Below are 26,873 nucleotides of genomic sequence, written 5' to 3' on the forward strand. Positions count from 1 at the left end.
CTTACAAACACAATAATAAAAAGGTTAATTTCATAAGTGCCTTTCCGCCCGCCCCTAATTACATATAGAAACCCTTCAAAAGTCGTCAATATCAAAAATGACCCTCAAATTTAGTAAAATCATCACAACTACCCATACAGGCATACTGCTTTTATTCCACGTAAAATATGACTGAAATCCCTGTTTTACACCTCCTACCCTTTCAGTTGTAGTAATCCAACTTATGATCAAAATAATATGCATTTACTGTTAGTATTTTTCTAGTTTAGTTTAATTATCTTAATTTGCCTTTATTTTTGACTAATTGAATGCCCTTATTTTATTTCATTTAGTTAGTATATTTTTATTTTATTTGTTTATTTATGGGTGGAACAATTAGATACTTTTTATTAGGTTCATTTTTAGATCTTTATATTATTTCAGATATAGTTCGGTAGTTCTTTATTTTAGCTTCAATTTATATTACTATGCGTTTATTTAAGATTTGTATTCATATAGTTTACTTTGATTACTTGTTAGATCTTTTTATTGTTTTAGATGTAGTTCAGTAGTTCTTTATTTTAACTTTGATTTATATTGGTGTGCTTTTATTTCAGATTTGTATTTCTATAGTTTACTATGGTTAATTCCATTTGTACTATTTTACATGTGCAAAATACACTACTATCCTAAGTGACATAAATTAAACCCAAAGTTACAAATTATATGATAATTTACTATTATGAGGGTTAATTGGTCATTTTATATTTTTAACTTAAGGAAAATTGACGGAAAAGGTATTTATGATATTATTTTTAGATTTGTAGGGTTAATATTGATATTGACAACTTTGAAGGGGTATCTGCAATATTTTTAAAATTTTGAGGGGTAAGTTATGAAATTGCCCCGAAAAAAGAAGGTACATGTGTACCCATAACTGTAAGCTTCACGTGCTATCTCTGTAATGACCCAGTCCACTAGCAACAATAACTCGTTGGGCCTAAACACTGACCCAAAATGCTTAAGCCCAATTATTATGTCTTGCCCAATTAAGCTTATATACTCCCACATTTAGTCATAACTATCCGATATGAGACTATTGGGGTGTCACAGACTCCCCCCGTTTAGGCCCCGACATCCTCGTCAGCCCTAAACACACACAGCCCAATATCACCGAGCGAGACTTGTCTCACTAGTCTTTGTCATTCTGATCCTGACTTAGCCTGTCAATCATCGACCCTGGCTTAATCTGTCATTCCGATCCTGGCTTAGCCAAGACTCATCTCACACTTCCGGCTGGTGAACTGGCTCTGTGATCAAATGTAACGACCCAGCTCACTAGCAACAATAACTCGTTGGGTCAAAACCACCGGCCCAATGCTTAAGCCCAGTTATTATTACTAGTGTCTAAGTCTCTTATATACCCAATCACATCCCCATTCATATCCGATGTTGGATTATTGGGGTGTGACAATCTCCTTAGCTCCTCTACACTAGTTTATAGTTTTTGACTTTTCGACACTAGTTTTTCACGTCCCTTGAAACCTTAAACTTATGTTTTTGATACCACAATTTCTGTGATGCTCTAATCCCAAAGCATAATAAATGCCGCATATCTGTGATTAATTAATCACAAATACGCAATGTAGCAAAACCTATGGATATCAGGCAATAGCATCTTATCTCAAGAACAAGTTAATACCAAACTGATTGGAAACCTGTAAAAATCTTCAATAAATTGTTTATCCATGAAACTAAAATTCACTACTAAAGTTTCTACAAATAAATTATTCAAACTTAGTAAAATTTTCATAATAATTGTAAATTAAACTAATATCCAGTGTGTCAAAATACTAATTTTTAAATACGCAAAAGTAACTAAATCTGTTAACCAATGCATAAATCTAAATAAGTATCTTTGCATGTAGTGATGACTCGATCCTATCCTCCACAAGCTGATTGGACTCAGTACCTGAGTAAGTAACCATATGTCACATTAGTTGGATTAAACATGCTAAATAGAACATTTTCTTAATATTCAAATATAAATTTTGTTATTAAAAATACAATAATAATGGTTGGGTTTTATAGAAATTTCATAAATCTTTCAGAATTCTGAGTTTTAAATATATATTACAAATTGAAATGGAATTTTTACAAAAGCATCTTTATTTCAAGAAGAAATTGAAATGTCAAAAAATAAATCTATGGCAACTAACTGCATTAGTGACCCATTGGCAAAGGTCGAAACACATATCAGATGTACTCGAAGGAATGATTACAAAGCAAAGTCACTCGAAGGCGTGTCAAAATAGCACCTAAAGGTGCATCAAAATAGCATCCGAAGGCGCATCAAAATAGCACCGGAAGGCGCATCAAATTAGCACCGGAAGGCGCATCAAATTAGCATTTGAAGGCGCATCAAATTAGCACCCGAAGGTACATCAAAATAGCACCGAAAGCGCATCAAAGTAGCACCGAAGGCGCATCACAAAGTGAAGTTGGCTTCTATCATAAAATTCATTTTTGACATGGCCAGCATAGTTATAGTAAAATACCAAGAAACATCACAGTTTTAAGATTCTTTGTCCAGCCAATAATTTGAAAAAAAAAAGTTGCCGAATACTGAATTTTACCAAATGAACATAAATTTTCGAAGTACGTGTTTTTCTTTGAAATTACATAGCAGTCAGATCAAAATCTTTAAAAATTCTTCTCTTCCAATGATTTGTAATCCGTTTAAGTACGCTTAATCCTTATTTTTAAGAAAACTGAAAAAAAGGAATTACTTCGTTGTCGTATTGTATTTCTAGGGTTTTAGTGAAAGAATACTAAAAGGTGTTTCATCACTTTCCTCCAAACTAATCTAACTTATCGCCTGGTCAAAAGCCAAATATCAATCTAATCTCTGTAGCCTAAAGATGGAAGCAAATATCATTTAATATATCATCACAGGCACAAAACATAAAAATTAACATCATCGAAAGCTTATTACATTCGGAAGTGAAAGTAAAATAGTCTTTATTCTTAAGAAAAGGTTCGACTTATCTAATACAAGAATAATCATTTCCTGGTAAGCATAGTCATAGCAAAGTAATACCCAATCAACCCAATTCCGATAGGCTTACACAGAATGTTTGCACGAGTTTAAAATAGTTGCTAATAGGCCAACTTCATGCAAGAAAAAGATCTAGAGCAAAATAACTTGAAGGATCTAAACTATCAACCGCCAAGAAAGGATTAAATAAACTTCATTATTTAAAAAGATAATGAATATGATTTGAAAGATTAAAATGAAGGTTCAGATACTGAAAAAAATAATTTTCATATGCCAACATGGCAACATGCTTATTTACTAATTGTAATCGTTGAGGTCAAATTTGGAAGCAAAAATTTCATTTTACTTCACTTAGGTTGTCTGTCAAACACCTAATAGGCATTCTGAATACATGGAAAATGCAAAGAAACTGTATTACTGAATCTCATGGGCATACTAACATTTAAACAAAATTACAATTTCCTAATGATTCTAAATCAATAATAAACACAAGGTCTCAAGTTTTAATGATTTTAAACCAAGTATTAAAGTGTATCCACCGTATCGTATCCTGCCAACAAGATATCGTCACGATACAGCTCCCGTGCTAATGGCACAACTTAAAACCCTTTATTCTTGAAATTAGTAAGTAATTTTCTCAATTAAGTTCAAAAGATTTGATAAAAATACATAATAAATAATTGACATATTTTGTTGCTAAAGAAAATAAATATTTCATGCCATTATGTGTTGGCACACATATATTTTTTGTGACTGGCACTCATCAGTACGGTCCGGCACGCACCATGCTGTACCATGCCGGCAAATTTCTGGCACGACCTCGTGCCACGGCACTTAAATTCTTGTTTTAAACCTAAAACACATCGAGGAGAAGAACATCTACAAGATATACATTCTTGTGAATAAAAGTGGAAAATTAACTTCTAAAAATGGAAAAAGGTAAAAAAGGCAATGACAAAGAAGGTAGAGAAACTTTCAATGATGATGAAGGAAACAAAAGTGAACGAAGTGCTGTCAACGATGAAACCAAACGGCACCGACAGCGATTGAGGAGCGTGGCGGCGGCGGCCATGAACAATAGTGTTGATGTTATAGGAACAAGAGTGAGAGTTGTCATACACGTTTGAGAGAGAGAGATGGTCGGGGGAGGTGGGGTTGTATGTGAGACCCCTGGTAGTCCTATATATAAGATATAACAGGGCTAAAACTCTTAATCCGGCTTAAGCATTTTGGGCGGTGGCTAGGCTCAAGAGGTTAAGAGAGTTAAGTGTGCTAGAATGGGAGTAGTCCTAGGATGAGTGACCCCCTGGGAAGTCGGGGCATCACAGTTGGTATCAGAGCCAATTATTAGCCGGAAGTGTGAGATGAGTCTTGACTAAGCCATGATTATACAGTAGGGAGAGCGAGGCTCTCATACTGTTGATTGCTGTGGGTGGAACGCAGCTCACCATAAGGTTGGTTTAGGCTAGCGAGACGAGTGTCACATCACCTGATACTTGTGAGTCTGAGCCTGACGAGAACGTCAGGGCTTAAGGGGGGAGAATGTGAGACCCCAAGTAGTCCTATATATAAGATATAATATGGCTAAAACTCTTAACCCGGCTTAAGCATTTGCGGTGGCTAAGTTCAAGAGGTTAAGAGAATTAAACATGTCAGGATGGGAGTAATCCTAGGATGGGTGACCCCTTGGGAAGTCGGGGCGTCACATTGTACATTGGAGAAAGAGGAGAGAAGGGATCCTCAACTAATTTGGCTAATACAATTTTTTATGCACATTAACATTCCAAATGAATCAAATTCACAAAAGCCCAAAATTAAAATAGGGTATTATATGAATTTTATAAATCATTGCAATCTAGTCCCATGGTACAATTTAGTTAGATTGAATGATAACGTGTCATTAATATAGTAGTGATGTGACAATGTTGTAGTTCGTGACGTGACGATGACTAAGATGCCATGTCATTGCCAAATGCCACATTAGTGACACATCATCATCTAGTCAGCAAAATTGGACTACAAGATTTTGCAACAATCTAGAATTTTTGAGTCGTAAATTGCAACAAATTAAAGATTGAAGATCATAGGTCACTTGCCTTATAGTTCGAGGACCAAGTATAATCTATCTTGTAATTTTTTTTTTACTATGCTGCTATCTTTTGAATAATGTTATAATAATGTGGCAGGAAATTGGTCTCGTGGGTACATTAAAATAACTGGTGGGGAGAAGATTTGTATTGGCGGCCAGCAATTGGAAGTTATTTCTGCTCCGGTATGATGTGCACTATCTTACCTAATGGAAGCCATTTCACTAGAACATAAAAGAGTCCCACCCTCACATTACCCTAATCCAAGTAAAACTAATGGATCATAGATCTTGTAGCAATAAGAAATAGTTAACTTTTTTTTATAAAAAACATAAGATACTTCTATAAAAATAATAAATGTAATGTATGACTTCTCTAGTTTAGATTAATATAATATTATAAAAATTACAATTTTACATATATAAATGCATTGGTAAAATTTAATTTTTAACGCAACTATATAAAAAAAAGAAGAAAATTTACCTTTTATTTCATGTTATTTTAAACTTTAGTGTATGTTTATGGTTTGTCATGATCTATTAGTAACTATGATAATTTGTAATGCTGTATGTGAGATGTAAAATTTTATATTTTTGAGTTTATCATAATTTTTTATTTCAGAGATTACATCATTTGCGGTTTAGTATCTTTGTTGATTTATTATCTTGTCCAAATTTAGATTGCTTAAGCAAATGGTACTGTGTAAAACTTTATTCTTTTCGTTTGTCTGTAAAAATTGGTTTCAGTTTATTTATTCGCATCTGGTGTTAACACTGATTTTCCCAGCTATTACCTTGGGGTACTTATATTGCACTTGTATGTAACCTAGGGTCATACTGATGGTCATCTTGCTTTGCTACATATCTCTACAAACTCGCTCATTGTTGGTGATCATTGTGTAGGGTAAGAGTCTTTATTGTTTATGTCTATCTATCCAACTAAGTATCTAGTTTTGATTCTTCAGCAAAAGAGAATTGACATTCATTACAGTTGTTTTGTCAGATGATCAAAACCTAGTTCTTACCCTCTTAGATAATTGTTTTGAATTAGGGCTTCTATTTGGTTTTAAATAAATTATAAAGTATTTAGTATGTTGGTCGCCTTCAGACAAGTTTAATGAATCATCTGTGAATATCAAGGATTTAAGTGCTGTGGCACAGTTTCATGTCGGAAACTTGCCGGCACGGTACGACACGGTGCATGCCGGTTTGTGCCGATACGTACCGGTTACAAAAAATAATTATGTACCGATACATAATTACATGAAATATTTATTTTCTTTAGCAACAAAATATTTTAACTGTTTATTATGTATCTTTATCAAATCTTTTGAAATTTATTGAGAAAATTACTTACTAATTTAAAGAATAGAGGATTTTGAGCTATGCTATCGGCATGGGGGCTGTATTGTGCCGATATCTTGTTGCCACGATACGGCATGGTAGATACGACCCGTGCTGATAGGCACTTAAAACCTTGGTGAATACGTACCCTTGAATGCGAATTATGTAAAGAGTTTCTAAGTGCAAGGTGCACTTTTTTCTGGTTTATAAACAGGAAGTGTGTGAATCATCAAATTCTTTTGTTAGATGTTTCAAACTCGGTTGTCAAGGTGAAGCAGCACATCTTATAATCTTCTATTCACTTATGCACAACACTGTTAGACAGATACTTGAGCTTTTTTTCTTGATGAAGTCATGTTTAAGGTTTGTTTCCTTTTTATTAAATTGATACTCATGCTTCAAGAAGTTTCATTATTTCTCCCATTTCTAACTTTGTTCAATTGATTATTTACTTTGGACAAAAATGTACAAGCACCTGTAACAGTAGATCATTTGCAGTTGGAGCTTTGTTTTTCTTTTATTATCTTAATTCAGATAATGTATTATGTTTGATTTTACAAAAGCTTGTTAGGTTCTTGCATAAATTTTTTGTGAGTTTCCATTGTAAAAGTTATGGAGACAATTCGTTCCGTGAGGCTACACTGGACAACATGTTAATTGAGGGATTTGATTACACGAGAAAATAAAGCTCAGGGATGTGTTTCCAGATGATCTATAGTTGGAGAATGTCCATACATGTTTGCTTGTGTTTCTCTTATATGTCAAATATAATTACCTTTTTACAACTAATTTAACAATTTCTCTTTTGCAGTCAAGGTAGCGCTCTTTTGGACTTCACAGCTGGTGGAAATATGAAGGTCAGTACCAAAAGATACTATTTTTGTTACTGAGAGATAAGTACTTTTTAAAATAACATGTGTCGCATATGAGTGGTATTTGTCTTAGATTTCATTGTTTTATCATTTATTCCTACATTGATACCTGCCTTTCTTTCTGCATTTGAACTATCAGTCTATTACACCCAGGAACTTATACACGCTATTGTACAGAGTACCGAGTAAAGGACTGAAGATAAAGAGCTATTTTGTGAAGTAAAAGGCTTAAAATAATTAACATTAAACAGAACATAATTGGATTGTTCATACTGTACAACTGCCTATATGAGATATTATAACTCTACTGCAGCATAGCGTGCATTTGTTATACAGCTCTATGTGATTTCCCATATTACCATCTGTAATATTTAGTTGCCTTTTTATTTAGCAATTTGTTTGCTCAAAATTGATGGGAAAAATAATTTTCGTGTATGTCCTACGAACTTTTTAGCTGCATATGCTTTACGTCCTATCATTGTCTACCTTAATGTCACTACCGTTTGACCCCCAAAGAAAATACCTTTATTATGTTCTCAATCTGATTTCTGTTTTAGTTACAATGAAAATCTCTTCTAGCGTAATTTTCTCATAACGTCTGGCCATTCTAAAACAAACAGAAGGGGAGAAGCCTCATTCTCTTTTCCAAAGTTCAAAATTGTCTATGTAGTATCAGATGACTTGAAGATCCGAAATTGTTACAGCTAAAGGAGTTGTCTGACCTGATGCACTTGAATTTTCATATTCTGGTTTTTTTTCTTTTTCTTTATATCCCATTTTATTCTTCGTTTCTTGTCATTGATCGTTACCCCCTGTTAATGAAGTTTAGTCTGCTTTACTGATAATATTAGACAATTTTCAAATGCAGGACTATTTCAATACAACATACAAGTTCTTGGATACGTCACCACATGTTTTGATTCCTATGCATGGTAGAATCAATCTCTGGCCCAAAAGGATGCTTTGTGGGTACCTCAAGTATGGCATACATTACTTGCAAATCCTACTGTGTATATTGTTAAAATATGCATATTGTTTTATACTTCAGTACTTAATTATTTTCATCAAAGCAACATTTGCTCTAATTATAATGCTCTTGCTACTAACAAATATTTACTTCTGCATTATATTACAGCTGCTAATTCAAAAAATTATCATAATTTTTTTGGTAAAATGTATTGATAGTCTCCTTACTAACCCCATGTGGCAATTTTGGTCCCTGTACTTTTGTTTTAAACAAAATGCTCCCTGAACATGAAAAGAATGCCTAATTTTTCGTATGAAATGACTATTTTACCATTGCACATCAAATTATTCACTTATTTCAGTTACTTTTAACGTGGTCTAAAGAAGAATGAATCCTCACATGACTCGAGTCTAAACTAAACACAAGTCGATTATCTTGAGCATGCTGTCTCTAGCATTTCATTTTCTGTCAGCAAGCCAGTGTCCTCATCAAGCTTCAAACAGAGATTACTGCCAAAGCGCTCCGCATAACCCCAATCCGGAGAACGCGATGACACAAGCATGTCCTGCATCATAGCCATATGATAAGAAGTGATCAATATTCCATCTGGGAACCCTAACCAAACCTGAAATGGGAGTGGTATTGTGTGGGTGTGTGTAAATGAATAGTAAATGAATAGGAAATGAATAGTGTTTACTATCAACTTTTGGCCATTGGATCAATATTATTCCACCTACCCCACTAAACTCTAGGCATCTAATGGTTAAAAAGTTGTAGTAAACACTATTCTCTTCTATCAGTAGTATTCTAGCCCTACTATACATGCGCGCACACACAAATGTATAGTAGGGTTCTTGTACTGTTATGAGTACCTGTCCTTCGTAGCAATTAGTCGTTTTTGAAAATGAAGCTTCCTAATCAATGATATATACCGTTTAACATTATCTAGAGCATTTAAAGTATCTAGAAAACGAATTTCCTAATTTTTTGAATTTACAATGAAGTACATTATGTGTGTATAAAATGAACAGTCAAAATTGAATGGCCTTCTACAAATAAAAGATTAGATTGTTGAATTCAAGATCTGGATTTTTTTTTTATCTTGATCTAGATTGTGCATAGAATTTTCTATAAAAAATTCAACTGATTCCAATTTTTCTACACTGTTAAACTATGAAACGCCTTATACCAACCATTAAAATTGTCAATTTTGAAGGCTTTTGCTCGTAAGGTATATGATGTCGAAAACTCATGAAATTTGATTTCTAAAAGTTTAAATACTCTAAATTATGTTTAATGGTATGGCTCGATTTGGAAAATTCTATCATTGAAAACGATTTTTGAGTATGAAGGTGATCATACGTATAATAGTAAAATAGCCAGAGTGTGCATGTGTGCGTGTGCGCGCGTGTGCGTGTGATATCAATTAGATACTTAAGTCTCTAAACTTCTATGCGTACGATAGATTTGTACTGATAAATCATTTTCCATTGATATAGCTTCCAAATCGACGATTCATATCGTTAAACTTATTTAGAGCATTTGAGTTCTTATAATCCGAATTTTATTTTTTTAACATCATATATCTTACGATCAAAAGGCCTCAAAATTGGCAATTTACTATCTAGATTAAGATCAATAACCCTAATTTTGAGTCGAAGAAACCAACCTTCTATTTCTAGAAGGTTGTTCAATTTGGACCGTTCATTTTATATCCTCTTGACGGACTTGATATAAAAAGTTTGTGAAATTTGTCTCTACTTGAAATACTTTAGATTATGTTTAACATTATGGATCGTAAATTTGAAAGCTCCATCATCAAAATTGACTTAAGAGTACGAAGACCTCTATACTTATAATCAAGGATTTAAGTGCCGTGGCATGGGGTCGTGCCGGAAACTTACCGGCATGGTGTGTGCCGAGCCGTGCCGATGCGTGCCGGTCAAAAAAATTCTTGTGTGCCAATGCATAATAGCATGAAATATTTATTTTCTTTAGCAACAAAATATTCTAACTATTTATTATGTCTTTTTATTACATCTTTTGAACTTTATTGAGAAATTACTTACTAATTTAAAGAATATAAGGTTTTGAGCTGTGCCATCGGCACGGAGTCTGTATTGTGCCGGTATTTTGTTGGCACGATACGGCACAGTGGATACGGCCCGTGCCGACGGGCACTTAAAATCTTGCTTATAATAGTATAGTAGTTCTACTATAAATTTATATAGTAACTCTATGATTCTTCTGTTAACTTATGTTTTTCAAGTACTTCTTCACATCTGCACATTGTGCATAAAAAAAGCATGTTTAATAGAATAGTCACATTCGAGTATTCAGCTGGCTATTTCCTTTCTATAAAATTTACTCGGCTTTCTGACATCACTATAAATATAATATGTCTAATGTATATTATTCTCTTTAGATTACATACCTAGTCTCATTGAACTTAACATCTTTCCTATAATATTCTTTCCAAAATATCAATGCTAATGTAGTAACTATCACCAGTAAGTGGATTAATTATAGTTCCATCTTTAATTATGAAATTCTGCTTTGTAGGCATCGTAGGGATCGAGAGGCCTCCATTTTGAAAGTCATTGAGGATGGGGCTGAAACTTTGTCTGACATTATTGGAAAGTCATATGGTGATATTGACATAAAGTTGTGGATTCCAGCTTCATCAAATGTGAGACTTCATGTTGATCATCTTGCTTATCAACAGAAGTTACCAAAGGTCAGTTTGCTTTTCTCTGCTGTACTTATTTTTCTTTGCACTTAACAATTATCTTTTTGCACACAAAGGAAGCATACTAATTATATGCTTTCTTTGACTACTAAACTTTTGCTTCAGAATGAGGAGATATTTAGGTTCCAAACTCATTTTATCTAATCATGGTAGGACTATTTTCATATTTGAAATGCTCAGTGTTGACCATCTTCAAAGTATTGTGCACTGACCTTTTCATTCTAACAAGGTTGTAATAGATTTATATTTATCATGAATTACCATATTCACATGAAAAGAACAAAACCAACAAATTGGTAGCAAATCATTCTTACTGTTCACATTAATTTTCTGGAGAAATTAAATCAAATTCCCCTTGCTTTTCTAACACAAGTTAATATGTACAAAACATTGCTTGTACTAGTGTAGGTTCGCACATCGTGGCGGGTAATATTTTTCCATAAATTTTAATGTTGATAATTTACAGGCAAAAAATATAAGGAATTTATCTAAACTCTGAGCCATTTTGAATAGGCTATTTAACTTTAATTTTTCTGCCCAACCTTTCAATTTCAATTTGAGTCAGTTAACGGTACTTTGACTTTAAAATTTAAGTTATTTACTTTAATGGATTTATAATTACGAAAATTGCATAAAGTATGCTAACTAAACATGTAAAGATAAACAATATTTAACATTCAAATTTGAAAGTTAAATATTGTTGACCGACTTATATCAAACAATATTGAAAGATTGAGTAGTAAAATTATATTTTTGAAATGGTGGGTGGTCAAATCAAAATGGTCCACAGTGAAAGAAGGGCAAAAGAGCTTACACTCTTGGGTTGTATCGATGACAAATATATAGTACAAGAGATAAACCTACTATAGTAATAATACAACCAAGATTACATACCATGTAATCCTACTCTATATATGGAAGTAATCATCGATAAAAATAATATAATATTTATAACTAGAAACCGAGGGAACAAGTAATTGCCATAATCAGAATGAACAATATGAAAAGAAAAAGAAGACTGAGATTCTGAATCATGAAATGAGAGTTTAACATGTTTTTTTATATTACAAGTATTGTAGACAGACAATTTTAAAGCAGAATTACCACTAGAAATAATTTTATTATTTTTAATAAATATAGAAAGAACAAGAAGACTAGGATAATCGAACCGTCTATGCCAAACATCTCCCGTAAACCTAGAGCTAGCTGTTGCTTATTCCCATCACTTGTAATTTTAGAAGAAATTGGATAGAGTGATGTCCCAAAATAGGGCATCAAGAAGCTCCATCCCTGTTTCGTTATCCTTCACAGAAAAACCAGAAGAGTCAAATTCAAAAAGAGAATTATTATCATGACAGAACTGATGCACTAAAAGTAAATTTCTTTTAATAGAGAGAATGACAAGAACGTTTTTAAGAGCAAAGGAGTTGGAGGACGTGTTCAATTGAGTTTTACTTGTCTGGGTAATATCAAGTAAATTTTCATTACCAACAAGAATTTGTTCATACCCAATATAAGGTTTAGAAGAGAGAATGCCAGAATTGGGTGGTCATATGATTAGACGCTCCAATGTCTAGATACCATAATTCCTTGCCGAGTTCATAAAGGTTCATAGCAGCAAAAGTGTGGAATTTCATCGGCAACGAAAGAATGATTGAAGCGTTGCCTCCACTTGGGAGCAGAATGATTGAACTTTTCATAGATCTGACATTGTGTGCCGGACTTTGGAATGTAAGATTGTTGATTAGATTGAGGATTATTAGGTTGAGGATGTGGGTAGGTTCCAGAAGATCCACGACCAGGATGAGAGTTGTGTCTACCGCGCTGTCCTCGGCCTTCGCGATATCTACCCCCACAGCCTCCACGATTACCACGTCCACGATTTGCATAAAGTGCTTCACCGTCAATAGTAGGAGTAACAAGTGATGTCGTCAAGCTAGTACGACATTGAACTTATATTTCTTCTTGCATTAAGAGTAGATGAAATTGTTTGAAAGTAGGCTTACTTCTGTGTGTGTTAAGTGCACTAACAAAATCCCTATATTCTTCTGGTAGCCCCAGAAGAACAGTCATGACCAAATTATGGTCTGACTTGGTTTCACCAATTGCCTAAAGAGCATCATCAATTGACTTGATCTTTTGCATGTAATCACTCATGCTTGTTGAGCCTCTCTTGATGTTTCGTAGTATAGACTTTAGAAAGAAAGCCGTGGAAACAGTTTTGTTAAGAAAGTATGCCTCAATTGTTTTCCGGGCATCATATGTAGTTTTGGGTGAATTAGAAATAACTATTTATAATATCCTAAGAGATAGAGTAGTATTAATCCACGAGAGTATAGAGGTGTCTTCCCTTTTCCAATTTACATATTCTGGATTTATAATCGAGGGCAGTAGGCAATATTTTTCCAGCTATATTACCTTTTAGTACTTATGTGGCATTTGTATCGTGCTGTGGGCAATATTTTTTCTCTAACATTAAATAAATATAAAATAAGTCGAAATATTTTTAAAATTATAAAATTTTAAAGTAAAAAAATTAGAAATTTAAGAACCAAAAATAAAATTAATTGAAAAGTTCAGGACAGGTAGTAGTGCAATACACTTGTTTCTGAGAAGACAGATGCCTGGCTTGAGCAATAGTGTGAAAAAGGCTTGATTAGTCTAATGAGAAACAAATAAGCACTAATAACATCTCAAATAAAGCACTTAATAATGGATCATTTTAGTTCTTTAATAATAAAGATGCCATCATGGATAAAGCACATTCAAGGATTCTCTATGCTCTAAGATCAGTGACGTATTAAAACAAAATCTTCTTTAGTTTAACCTTTCAATCTCCGTTTTTTTTTTTCTCACTCAAAGCAACCCCACCACTTCGTTCAAATCCTCTCTACCTCTTCTCTCTCTCGCTCTCTCTCTCTCTCCCCTTATTCAAAAACTTCTTTCCTTTTTACCTTCTTTTACTCTTTTTTCCATATAAAGAAAAGAAAAAAGAAAAAAAGCACTTTCTTGAAGTCTTCGTTGTTGGCTCCGCTATATATTAAACTCGAGTTCAGCAACTCATCGCAACTTGTATTCTTGCATAACTGAGAAGGGAGAAATAATGCTCATGACAGTTGCCCCGCAAATAAATGTTGTATTCAAACAAGATCTTTAGGAATTAATTTAGAATAAAAAAAAATTCTTTTCCTTTTGTTGTCTCTGGTACAACACAATTTGGCATAATTTAGGGTGTTGTAGAAATAATTAATTGGCTTTTCAAAATATTTGGCTGGATGTCAATTGGATCTCTCCTTTCGCTCCTATTATTGTTTAATTTTGTGAAGTTTATGCTCTTAGTAGTCCTCTTTTTTCAGCTTAAATTTTTTTTTTTTAAAAAAAAAAACGAACAAAAACTTAAATGCTTTATGCAGGACTTTTCCATGAAGAAATTCCGAGCATCTTGTACATTTCATTTCGCATTTCAATTTATTTGGAGATACATGAAGACGAAAATGTCTGCCACAATGCTTGTGGCCGTTGGAGTGGCAGGTCTAGCCATTGCATATGCCATGAGAAAGAAGTTCAATGCATAAAATAAGTGGAGCACCCAAAAAAGTCTTATGCCAGGAGAATATCCAACATTCAATTGAAAGCAATAGGTATCATTCCTATCTAAGTATGTAAGCAGAGCCTAAACGAGTCTCAAGTAAGCATATTATTTTGTTCGAAATTTGCACTTGGAGCTTTTGTTTCTCCGTTGAGCATGTGTATGACTGATCCAAAAAGGTGACTCTTACGTATCTAGCTTTATCTCTCTGTTCTTAATATATCTATGATATTGATCAATCTTTTCTCTGGAATTGTTCTTCTTCCTCTTCAGTCTTGGTACAAGTAACCTAAATGGTTAAAGCCATTCTGCTCCAATCCCGATCCGCCCAACGTCTCTAACATATTCTATTCATCCAGAGCAAACCAGTCCAGATCTCGCTGTCTTGTCCCTCACTTGGAATCTATCTATATATCTCATTGATGTAGTCGAGATTTGGCTACAAATGATTGGGATCCGCATTTAGGTGCACCAGGTCGTCCTCAAAAGCCGGTCAATGGTCTTAAACTGCAAGGATTCGTTGTATTCACGCGAATAAAGGTGCTGCACTTCTGTCAATTTTTTCTTGTCTTTTCGTTCAATTAGAACCAAATTATCTAGAAAGTTTGCCACACGTTTTCTTTGGGTACAGTCCCGAGCATATGGAGTATGGTGTGTATCATCCCACTGTGCATCATCTCTGAGTAACATGCAATATAACCCTTTCGAAACATCTATCTTGTTCTGCTTATCCTCCTTGTTTCTGGTCATCCTAACACTCCAGTTGTTCTAACTATCTTTGTATTCTTCTCATTCTTTTGAGGAAGTATCTCACAAAAAGAAGGTTGAAGTAGCATCTGAATCACCACAGATGTCTTCTGAATTCACACGGATCACTGGTTGTCCTACTCACAAGCACTGCTACCCATTTTACGCATGTAAGCACTAGCAAATTTTTGGTGGGTTTTTTTTGCAATTGGCCCCCAGGAAAAAATTAATTTTAAAAATAGTTCTAACAAATTTATATTTGTAAAAATGGTCTTGACCCTGCCACACAAGCGTCACGTCAGCGCCATGCGAGCGGGGCCGGGGCCAGGTAGTAAGTTGAACACGGTGACACGGTGAAACTATTCACTGTATTCTTTTTGTATTACTACCCTGCCCGAGATCCCACCCGCCTCTCTCGCTCGATCTCTCTATCTCTCTCTCTCTCTGTGGCCCACCCCGTCGACGCCATCGTCGTCGGCCTCTCTCGCCTGACCTGTTTTTCTACCCTCATTCTCTCTTACCTAGTACTCCCTACCTCTCTCTCTCTATCTTTCTCTCTGTGGCCCACCCAGCCGCTGCCGTCGCCACCCTCTTTCGCCCGAGAACCCTTCTATCACGTCCCGACATCTGCCTATTTGGTCGGATTCGGGAACGCCAACAGACCGCCGAACGGCCAGAGTGTTTTCTGTACGTCCTAGGCGTCACAATTCATACAAAGCATGAGGTTCCAACCAGGAACAATAGTCAAGCAAGGATTGCATAAGAAAGTATCAAAAATATAAATACAACTATACTATTACAAACATTCGTCTCAGGTTTTACATATTATAATTTGATTTACATTTAACTTCCAAATACAATCGATACTATTACAATTATTATTACAAGTTTGTTTCTTTCACTTCTATACCCCTAAGCTAGACTGACTTGGGGTACCGCTATCTCTGGTCTCGGTGGTAGGGCGCTATCTACGGAGCTACGCCCTTTCCTCGCGTCGTCGCGCCGCTCATGTGTGAACCTAAAACTTCCAAAAAAAACGTGGGGTGAGAATTATATAAATATAGTTCTTAGTCGGTACGGTCACCCAAGGGAAGAGCTCGACTCACCAGGTCCAAAGGAGGCACTACAAACATGTTAGTCCAACAAATATCCATATATATATATATATATATATATATATATATATATATATATATATATATATATATATATATATATGTGTGTGTGTATATGTATATATATGTATATATATATATCATCATATATTTTATGCAACTAACAATTATCATGTTCATGCCTCACAACATGCAACAATGCAATCCAACATGTAACTATATAAGTCATGCAACTATGCAATCAACTAGTAGATCAACTGATACTACTTTCAATCCTGCTATTCATAGCTCATATCATCTAGCTTTTAAGGTTTCTACTATCTTAGGTTTTGCCATTTACTATTTGCTCACAAGGTTTCATCTATTTTTGATTCATATCATTTGCTCTTTACTTTTAAGGCTTTTACCACCTTAACCAAGCTATCCACCCGACTCGGCCTCGAGTCAATTATTCGCGGACTACCGCGCACCCGGCTGTATCTCTACCACAGCTTGGCTGCTACAACAGCCCACTGCGCTATTTGACTTAGCCATTTTTCGGCGAAATCGTCGCACACGCCAAACAATGGTTCAAGTCAACTGGCGGCATGATCCATAAATCGGCTTAACCATCTGGCGGCGAAATCGTCGCACACGTCGAACAATGGTTCAAGCCTCCCGGTGGTGAACTCTGCGCACACACCCGTTCCCCTTGGTATCAAACTCAGCAGCAAAATTGTCGCACACGACCTAGTCTTGATACCAAAGTCACCACAAGTCCTGGGATTCCGGAATCTATTTCTACGGCTCAAGGGTTATCTGCAAACCCTACAATGTTGACCTATCTAGGTTCGACCCATAAACATCCTAGTGGCTATTACTACTATAGGCCACAATCTAGGTTCAACCACGCTAGGTTCTATGTCATCTCTACCTAGATCTCAACTTCTAGGTTCACTTGTTCAACCTATATTTACTAACACTAGGTTCAATGCCATTCATGTCCAACCTATGTTCACGACACTAGGTTCAGTGCCACTCGATCTACTTGACATCCTACTTGTCCACATCGAGTATCCATAGACTTCACATTCTTGTTTTTCAATGTCGAGTTCTCTAATCTACAGAGAGTTATCGACCCAAGTTCATATCTATATGAATCTAGCATATTTTGCAATATGTCAGCATGCATTCATCTAGTATTTCTATAATATGTCAACATGCATTCATCTAGCATTTCTACAAAATCCTCATTCTAAGCCCTCGTATCGCTCTCCGATTGCTTGTCGGCACTTGCAATCGGCCTCCCGCGGCACTCGTTGTCCGGTTCGGCTTGAAGTCGTAATCGATCATCAACCGCACGTTAATCCGCAACCTAGAGATGTTTGGGACCCGTTTCTAACCTTCAATTAGAGAGCTAAAGGGTTAATTTGCATTAAAACCCTTCAAATTTCAAAACCCTCATTCTAAGCTCTAACATGAGATGATCTTCAAATACTCCAAAATTAAATGGAGAAACATGCTAGAAATACTCTAGACACCCCTAAAACATCATGCATGAAGGATTTAACCAAAATCCAAAATACTCATCAAAATACGAACGAGTCGGAAGCACGCCGCTCAAACGAGCGCACGAAGACTTGAACCGTCGCCTCCCATGCGTTCCCAAGGTCATTCTCCTCCAAAATTCAAAGTTTGGGAGAGAGATATAGAGAGGGTAGGGAGAAATCTAGAGAGAGGAGAGAGCTTCTCTGTCACGCCCCGGATTACACAATTTCCGGGCACGTCGACAAATCCGCCGTATACAAAGAATTTTCCTTGTATACGAAGTGTATCGGTAACTGAAAATATACAATACTACAACCAGTAGTATAAAGCTGTAAAGAAACCAAACATGTAGAATAAAACAAGTCTCACATACATACAACAAAACGCTATACAAAGGTACTCGCTCCAGCGAGTTATAACAACTGTATGTACATGAACTCAACAAAATAAACCGAAACTACCTGCAGCGGTGGATCCTCTATCTCAGCAACTCGTCGGGTAGGGCTCTAACTCGCGACGCCCTTGCCTCGATCAGCCTCGGAAGGCGAAGCAACTGAAACCGGTGGCTCTGCAAAATAGTGGTAACAACTGGACGTGAGAACTACTGTAAAAACAAGTAGTCCTCAGTGGATACCGCCCTCAACATCATCGGCCTACCCAGTAAGACTACAGTCAGAAACAAACTAGTAGTTAAAGCTGGAAAGAAATCTACAGCTACCTGCCACTACACTATATCCAACTGTAGTAACTGTCAAATCTGACCCAATCTCAATAGGGACTGTGAACACACCCGTCCCGGGGACTGTGAACGCACCCGTCTCGTCTGTCTAAGCCATGCTACCTCCACGCAAAACAGTCCGTGGATAGCAAAACTAGTCAGTGACATCAACGCGAAAGCACAATGCCAAATTCCGGAGCGGCAACTCATGGGCGCGATCCAACCGAGTATGCAAGCGTATCTCTGTCGAGCTCAATCAGGCTCTCACAGGCTAAAGTCAAGAAAATAAGTCCAATTGGCTACTAACCACTAGTCACGTGCCCTCGACACAATCGGATCTCGAAATGACCAAATTCGGGTCCACCGATAACCGCAACTACACCCACTAGTCCAGAACAGTCTAAACACTACTGTAAAAATAGACTCGGCATCCCACGAGTGTAACAGTAAATTAGACTACCTGGGGTACTCACCACAAGAACACTGCAACTGCATAAAAGTACAACTGCCCCTAAGGCTAAATCAGGTAGTTTAACGTATGACAGGTTCCGAACACTGATTTTCTCCTATGTTTTATCTAAGTTTAACATGTATGATTAATAACAGCTAATAACATGCTCCCAATTCAGTTAATATGTCTAAAACATACCTACTCCTGAATTTGAGCTAAACAATAACAACTTATAATATTAACGATACATGTCGACCAACAATATTATAGGAGTAGAATTTCGATGATAAACCCACCTCGATCGCTAATCCAATCCGGCGCGACGTTGAGAACAGTGGAATCGCACCCTCGCCTGGCCTCCTCGCGACGCTACGGCGACAAACGTGCGTTCGAACGGCTCCGCGACGCGATGTCGGCGACGAACGCTCCACTTGAGCTCCTCCTCCTTGCGTACGGCTCCAGAGAAATACAAAGAGACAAGAAAACAAAGAAATGCCCACCTTGACATGTTGATAAGCTTTCATAGGAAATGCACGTGGCAACCAAAGCCACACTTAGTCTAAGTACTAATATATATATATATATATATAAAAGGATACTACATTCTCTCTCTAGGTTGTGTGTGTGTGTGTGCGCATAAAATGGTTGAGGGAAAAGGGAAGGGGATGAAGCCCCTTTTAAGATCAAACCCCCACCATTAATTACAAGTTTGCCACTCTTACTGTGCACTTTTCGGGCTCGGGGTCCGGACCTTGCACTCAGGGTCCGGACCCCGTAGGTTCAGAAATTCTGCAAATTTCAAACTTAGCCAAAATTTCAGCCTTTTGCCATTTTTTCTCCGTTTTCGCTTGTTTTCGCTCCGTGGGTCTCTGATTCATCTTTAATCGTACCGAGACCCCCAAAACATATTTTTGAGCGCGTTTAGATAACCGTTTCATCCACGCTTTGCCGGATTCCGGCCAAAGTCCAATCTAGCTATTCGAATTCCGTCTTCGTGTCCAACACGCACCGAAAGCATTCCGATGCACCCGAACTTCACCGGAACTACTCCAAGAATAGGGCTTTTTTATAAAATGACCCTGTAGAATTCTGAAATTGGCAAAATAATCCTGTGAAAATTTTATTTGTAAAACTAACCCTCCTTTCACCACGTGGGTGCCACGTTAGGTATTTCTCACAAAGACTGTGAATCGTTCACCATCTTTGTTGTTCTGTCGTGAAGACGGTGGATGGTTCACCGCCTGCACATTCACCGCCTTTAGTGCAAAACCCCTCCCCCCGCTTCCCCAAGGTTGCCTTTCCAACAGCTTAGCATGTACCCTTGAGAAGGCAGTGAATGGTTCACCACCTTCTGAAGGCGGTGAACTATTCACCGCCTTCACAGTCTTGATCCGCCTTCAGAGCAAATCCCCGCGCAAGTCATCGGTGTTGTGGCCTAGATAAGATGGTGAATTGTTCACCGTCTTCATAAGACGGCGAACGATTCACCGTCTTTACTGTAAAACTCTCACCCGGCCAAATTTGGGTAAGTCCTGGAGTTCGGGTTAAAACACAGATAAGACGGTGAATGGTTCACCGTTTTATCAGTGTATCACTAAAGACGGTAAATGGTTCATCGCCTTTAGTGCAAACGGCCCCCAGTCCAGGACTTAGCCAATTTTTTGTGGGTTTTGAAAATTTTGCACTAAAGGCAGTAAACCATTCACCACCTTTAGTGCAAAAAAATAGGAACTTTTTTTCAGCTTGATTTTAAAAACAATTTGAACTAGTTTGAGGCAAAAATTTTTACGGGAACAAATATTCTAACAAGAAACACAACAACACAAGTGGCATAACAAGATACAATCAACCGGATAAAAATATCAACAAAAACTCAGACAAATATAAAAATATGAACTAAATAAAGTATTATATAATATTATACAAAATATGCGATCTAAATCAATAATATACAATCAGTCTCTCGATCTTCCTCTCCTTCGACGTCCTCGGCCATGTCCACGTCTACGGCCACGAGCCACATCAAGGTCAGCAATATTTACGTCATCAAGTGTCTCGATATCGGCCAGCTGATTAAGATCCGCAATGATAATACTCTCGGGATGCTCCGGAATTGCCTGAGTCTCCTCTGGCTCAGGTCGATCACCCTCGATAGTGGTCGGTGTAGATGCTGGGCGGGGCTGTGATGATGACGCACTCGAGAGACTCACGGTGGAAGTAAATCCAAGTCCAATGTCAAAAAAAGAAATCTCGAAGGGGCGGCGGGCATATCTGCAACATCAGTAGGAGATGGAGATCGTAACACTCGCAGGCTCGATGTCGAGTAAGATCCAGTAGGAGTCGGTGATTGTCTCCTGTGATGACCCGATGTCGAGACATGACCAAAATCTCGACCTCCAACATAGCGACGACAGGTATGTAAGGAATGTGCTCCAGCACTAATTCAATATGGGCATACATGCCCGTCAATGTCTCCAGCATCGTACCGTAAGAAGGTGAATCATGAACTAGTTCTTCGATGCTATACTGAGTCTGTCGTAATGCATCCACCTGCATTATTGATAAAAACTCATTTTTTGCAATCTATATTAAATATAAGATTAAAAAAATAATTAACATATGAGTGATTGTACAAAAGCTCTCTCAGTCTGGCCGCGAGGCTGGTAAGTCAATGATAGATGCTGTACCGGACGAGAAATCCATCTTCTCGTAATCTGCCTATACCACTGCATATAAACAGAGGTCGTCTGTATCGGGTCTTCACCGACAATCGACAGCTGGTCAATAATAACCTGTAATCTCTGTCCCTATCTCTCGATGTGTGCAACATGAAAGTGGGCTCAATCCTCATCTGGCCGCCCAAGAGAAGTGATACAATGGATGATGGTCTCCACGTGAATGGGTATATGCTGGAGGAGACCAAACTGCCGTAGGACTTGATCCGGGGCGTGAAGCTCAATAATATGGAAAGAAATCAGTGTCGTCCTCGATCGCCAAACCTCACTGCCCTATACACAGAATGCCGGTAGCGCAGCTATAATAGCATCTGTATACGGCCACCATATAATATGTGCAAAAGTCAATAATAGTCAGCTGAATGTATTAGTACGTTTGTATATTGAAAATAATGGTTGCATTAATACGTATCTGGGACTCTATACTCATCTAACTCATCTCGGTAGAACTCAATATCCGTCGTCCGGACGTTTGCTCTAAAATGTAACCCGCCGGCGTTCGTCCACCTAATATTTGAACAGTATACGTGTTAGTTGTAAATGTATATATAGAAATGTAAGATGTATCAAATTTATATGTCATATCGGCAACCCAAAGGGCAATCAGCCATGTCGACAATAGCTCTAACGCTAGTAGGTCGTCCGACATGAAGATGGTCCATTCCTAAATCTATAAATAAATTACAATAAATTAAGCAGGTGAACTTAAATAGGAGAAATTTTATATAACAATTATTATATATTACTTATAATACATGTACTAATGTCGCGAAGCAACAGCATTCGACCTTTCCTTTTAATGAAGCCGATCCCAATACTTGATAAAGATAGGCCAATGCTGCTGCACCCCAGGCTAAACCGCCACATGCATCAAAATCCGCTAAAAGTGACAGCCACTTAAAGTGAACTCTATATCCGGTGGGGTTTGGAAATAGATTACAGCCAATCTGATATAACATATATGCACGTGCTGTGGCTGCAACTAATCCAGCAAAGGCATCCAAATGTATATGGTGGAAGTGCTGGTATATCCAATCTAATCAAATCTGACTAGCTCGAATGTAATCCGGCACAATCCCTAAAAGCGCCTGATATATCTCTGGCCACGGATACACTATAGTCCCAGTGACAGGCGTTCCATCGATACGAAGACTAGAAATAACCGCCATATTTTTAAGTGTAATCGTCATCTCACCGTGGCGGAAGTGAAAAGTCTAGGTCTTCCGTTTCCATCTCTCGATCAGAGCTCCTAATAAAGCCTGATCCAGCTGCAGAGACGTAAGTCGAGAAATATAATAGAATCCAGACTGTCGAGAAATATAATAGAATCTCATGATTCGCTTGTTATTTTTAAAATCACTATCATAATTCTATTAGCTGTTTATATAAACATCTATTTTCTATTTTCTCTACATTAAAAGAGCGTTTGGGGACCAAAGGGTGACACGTGTCCCCCCAAACCCCCTTTACTCTCTCTCCCTCTATATATACTAGTGAAGGTCCGCGCTTCGCGGCGGTAAATTTACGGAATTTCTAAAATATTTGAATAGACTATTTAATATTATTTACCAAAGTTAGAATAAAAGTATATATAAGAATATATTTCTATGTTTACATTGTTATCATTTAAATTTTTAAATTTAAGTTTAATTTTTTTAATGTTTAAATCTAATTTTAAATTTTAAACTTCAACATTTTATATTATTTAAAATTTAAAAAAGAAGTGGGACACACAGGGCACCCCAAACCCGGGGAGCCGGCGGGTAGATAATATTTCAGTAAATTAATATATATAATTTTTAAACTGTAAGCATTCATAATTTGAATATAAATTTTAAAATCTAAAATATAGGATCTAAAATTTAAAATTTAAAACAGTAAAATTTTAGTTTTAGTAAATTTTAAATTTCAAAATTCAATATTTTAAAATATCAAATATTAAATTTTAATTTTAATTTTACTTTTTTATATGTGATCCACAATCCTACAAAATAAAAAAAGTTAGAAAAGAAAAAAAAAAAAGAAAAAAGACGCTTGCCCGTAATCCATCGAAATAAGGATATATTCGATTTAAAATTTAAATTTTAATTTAAAACTAATATTTTAATTTTAATTTTAATTTTAATTTTTTTATGTGATCCACAGCCATACAAAATAATAAAAAAAAAACTTAGAAAAGAGGGGAAAAAAGGAGGAGAAAGAGAGAGAGAGAGGAGTGGATCGCCCGCCCGCACCTGCTCGCGCCTGCGCTCGCGGAGAGAGAGGGGGGGGGGAGAGAGGAAGAGAGTTTAAATGTAAATTTAAATTTTAAATAATAAAAATTTCTAACTTTTAAATATTTAATTTTAAATTTTAAACTAAATTTCAAAATTTTATATTTTAAATTTTAAAATTTTTAGTTTCAACTGTAAAAAATTGAACGTTAAAATTTAAATTTTAGAATTTAATTTTCTTGTAATTTTAATTTTAAAATCTAATATTCTAAATTGGGGGGGAAAGAGAGAGAGGGAGAGAGAGAGTGAGTCCGCACTGCCGAAAGAGAGAGAGAGAGAGAGAGAGAGAGAGAGAAAGAGCGAGAGAGAAAGAGGGGGTGGAGAGGGAGAGGGAGAGAGAGAGGGGGGAGGCAGAGAGGGGGGAGAAAGGGCGCCGCCATGTGCGGGACCCGCTCGCGCTGATTCCGTAGAAATAAATAAATAAATAAAAAAAATAATAGTAAAAAAAAGCTTAAAAATTATATTAAAAAAATAACTGAAAAATAAATAACTATAGCTGCAAAAAAATATATAAAAATAAATTATAGGAAGGATTAAAAAAAATAAAGGCAAAAACCATACTAATAAGAAAATATATATAATTATATATATTATAATTATAATTATAATTATATGTAATTTATAAAAAAATTTGATTTATTGTTTTTACAGTTTTACCTCTACTCCTCTTTTATCTATCTTATCTTTTTTATTTTTATTTTTTTTACTTTTTATGTTTTATTTTTAAATTTCCTTATTTTTTATATACTTTTAATATTTTTTTATTCAGCTAAATTAAAATTTATATTTAATACAAATAATTTAAACTATTTAAATTATTGATATTTTTTATATTTTTTAAAAAAATAAATAAAAAATTAGATTGAATTTTAAAAAAATTATAAATTTTCTTCAACCATATATTAAAAGAAAAAGTTGAAGAGAGATAAAAGAAGATAAAAAATTTTCTACTCTCTCCCCCTGTTGGGCCCGACCCACGCGCGCCATGCCCCGTGCTCCGCGCGTCCGCTCCACGCCGCTCACCGCCCCGTGCTCTAGCGTGTCCGCTCCGCGCCCCGCCTCGCCCCGCGCTCCTGCGATTTTTTTTATCCCATAAATTAAGAGAAAAAATTAAAGAGAGAGACAAAAAATAAAATAAAATAAAATCCCTCTCCTCTCTCCCTCGACTGGGCCCCACCCACGCGCGCCCGCGCCTCCGGTTCCTCACTGCAGCCTTCGCTCGCCGCCACCTATGCCACCACGCCCGCTTGCGCCTGCTCCTCGCTGCGGGAGAGGGCGGGACGAGCGAAGCAGGAGTCGGAGAGAGATCGAGAGCCGGGGAGAGAGAGTGAATAAGAGGAGGAGAGGAGGGGGGTGAGACGAGGAAGAGCCGGGGCGGTGGGACGGGCGAAGAGGACGGAGGAAGAGAGATGGAGGGAGAGAGAGAGACTCTCTCTCTTTCTCTCAAGAGCGCGCGGGGGTGCGGGGTCGGCCCGCCACTCTTCTCGCCCCACTCCGTGCGCGCGCAACCCGTGCTGGCGCCCTTGCGCCCTACAGCGAAACGACAGACGAGGGGAGTTAGGGGAGAGAGATAGGGGAAAAAAGAGATAGAGCCGGGGAGAGGGGGTGGGGAGGAGAGAGAGTACTTCGGAGCGTGAGAGAAGAGGAGCAGAGGAGAACCAAGGAATAAAAAGGAGGTCCACGTAAGCCCCGCGCAAACGCGGGATGCTTCGGAGGAACTCAAGGAAGTATATATTTATATATATATCGATATATATAGTATATCATTATATAATTATATATATATATATATATACTATATATATGTATTAGAAACTACGCTGCGAATACTATCAATAGCAACAAGCTATTAGTTGCTATTGCATTCTTTAGCCATTAGATGGAACGGCGTGACGTTAGGATGATGTACGACACTAGACGTTTGCAAATTGCGAACGTTCGAGTGTTTTGATCTGTTCCGAGTTTTTTTTAAATATTTTTATTATGGTGAGGGTCGTTGACAGTGTTGCTAACCTATGGCTTCGTATCCGAGAAGTTGAGAGTATTTAAAGTAACGCTAAGGTCACCAAAGTGCAGAACTTAGGCTGCTCTCGGGTTGTATTTTGCATGGCTGTGTACCGGTACAGCCTTGATGGTTGTACCGGAACAGGTTGTACCGGTACAAATGGGATGAACTGTCGACCCAAGGGTCGGGTTTGCTGTCTCGCGGGGTTTATGCCGGTACACTTTTTCGTGTACCGATACACAGTGCAGTGCGGCTGTTTTAGTTGAAGGGTGTGTTTGCAATTATTGCAAACTTTATATAACCCACCTCAGCCCCCTTAGAGAGCTCTTTTAAGCCCTAACCAATGGAGAGCAAGGTGAGCACTCTCCCTCTTGATTTCTTCTCCATTTTTGATGATTTTTAACTAGTTTTGATCTTCTCCTCTTTGTCTTTTCTTGCTTCTTGTTGGTTACCACCATGGGAGAAGCTTTGAGCTTGTGATTGGAGCATTGTGGAGGGAGAATCTTCAACCCTAGCTTACTTGGAGCCTTGTTTGGAGCTCTTGTGAGGTTAGTAAGCTTAAATCCCCTCTTTGATTCATGTTTTGGTTAATTCTACTTGATGAAACCCTAGATTTGGAAATTTAGGGTTTTAATGGGCATTTTTGATTTGAGGCTTT

The 26,873-nt window shown here is 36.9% G+C and overlaps 1 protein-coding gene and 1 long non-coding RNA gene across 6 annotated transcripts in view; one reads left to right on the top strand and one right to left on the bottom strand.

Annotated features, from left to right (window-relative positions):
• LOC109710380 overlaps positions 1-26,873 on the top strand; it is an 81,051-nt gene that overhangs the window by 52,503 nt on the left and 1,675 nt on the right. For 2 of the 4 annotated variants that reach the window (XM_020232905.1, XM_020232904.1), the window contains exons 7-11: positions 5,224-5,309; positions 5,954-6,027; positions 7,279-7,324; positions 8,208-8,317; positions 10,869-11,043. In XM_020232905.1, the coding sequence (XP_020088494.1) occupies positions 5,224-5,309; positions 5,954-6,027; positions 7,279-7,324; positions 8,208-8,317; positions 10,869-11,043 (491 nt within the window). Of the gene's footprint in view, positions 1-5,223; positions 5,310-5,953; positions 6,028-7,278; positions 7,325-8,207; positions 8,318-10,868; positions 11,044-14,468; positions 14,891-26,681; positions 26,706-26,873 lie in introns of those variants that run through there. The other 2 variants (XM_020232906.1, XM_020232903.1) reach the window with 2 other exon arrangements.
• Positions 21,087-23,362, bottom strand: LOC109710382. 2 transcript variants are annotated; one of them, XR_002216347.1, is made up of 3 exons: positions 23,133-23,362; positions 21,890-22,444; positions 21,087-21,752 (listed from the first exon to the last, which is right to left on the bottom strand). It is a non-coding gene; the product is annotated as an uncharacterized LOC109710382 (long non-coding RNA). The 2 variants fall into 2 exon arrangements; XR_002216346.1 differs by having other exon boundaries at positions 22,726-23,362.

Source organism: Ananas comosus, linkage group 5, assembly GCF_001540865.1.
Source record: "Ananas comosus cultivar F153 linkage group 5, ASM154086v1, whole genome shotgun sequence".
NCBI classification, from domain to species: Eukaryota; Viridiplantae; Streptophyta; class Magnoliopsida; order Poales; family Bromeliaceae; genus Ananas; species Ananas comosus.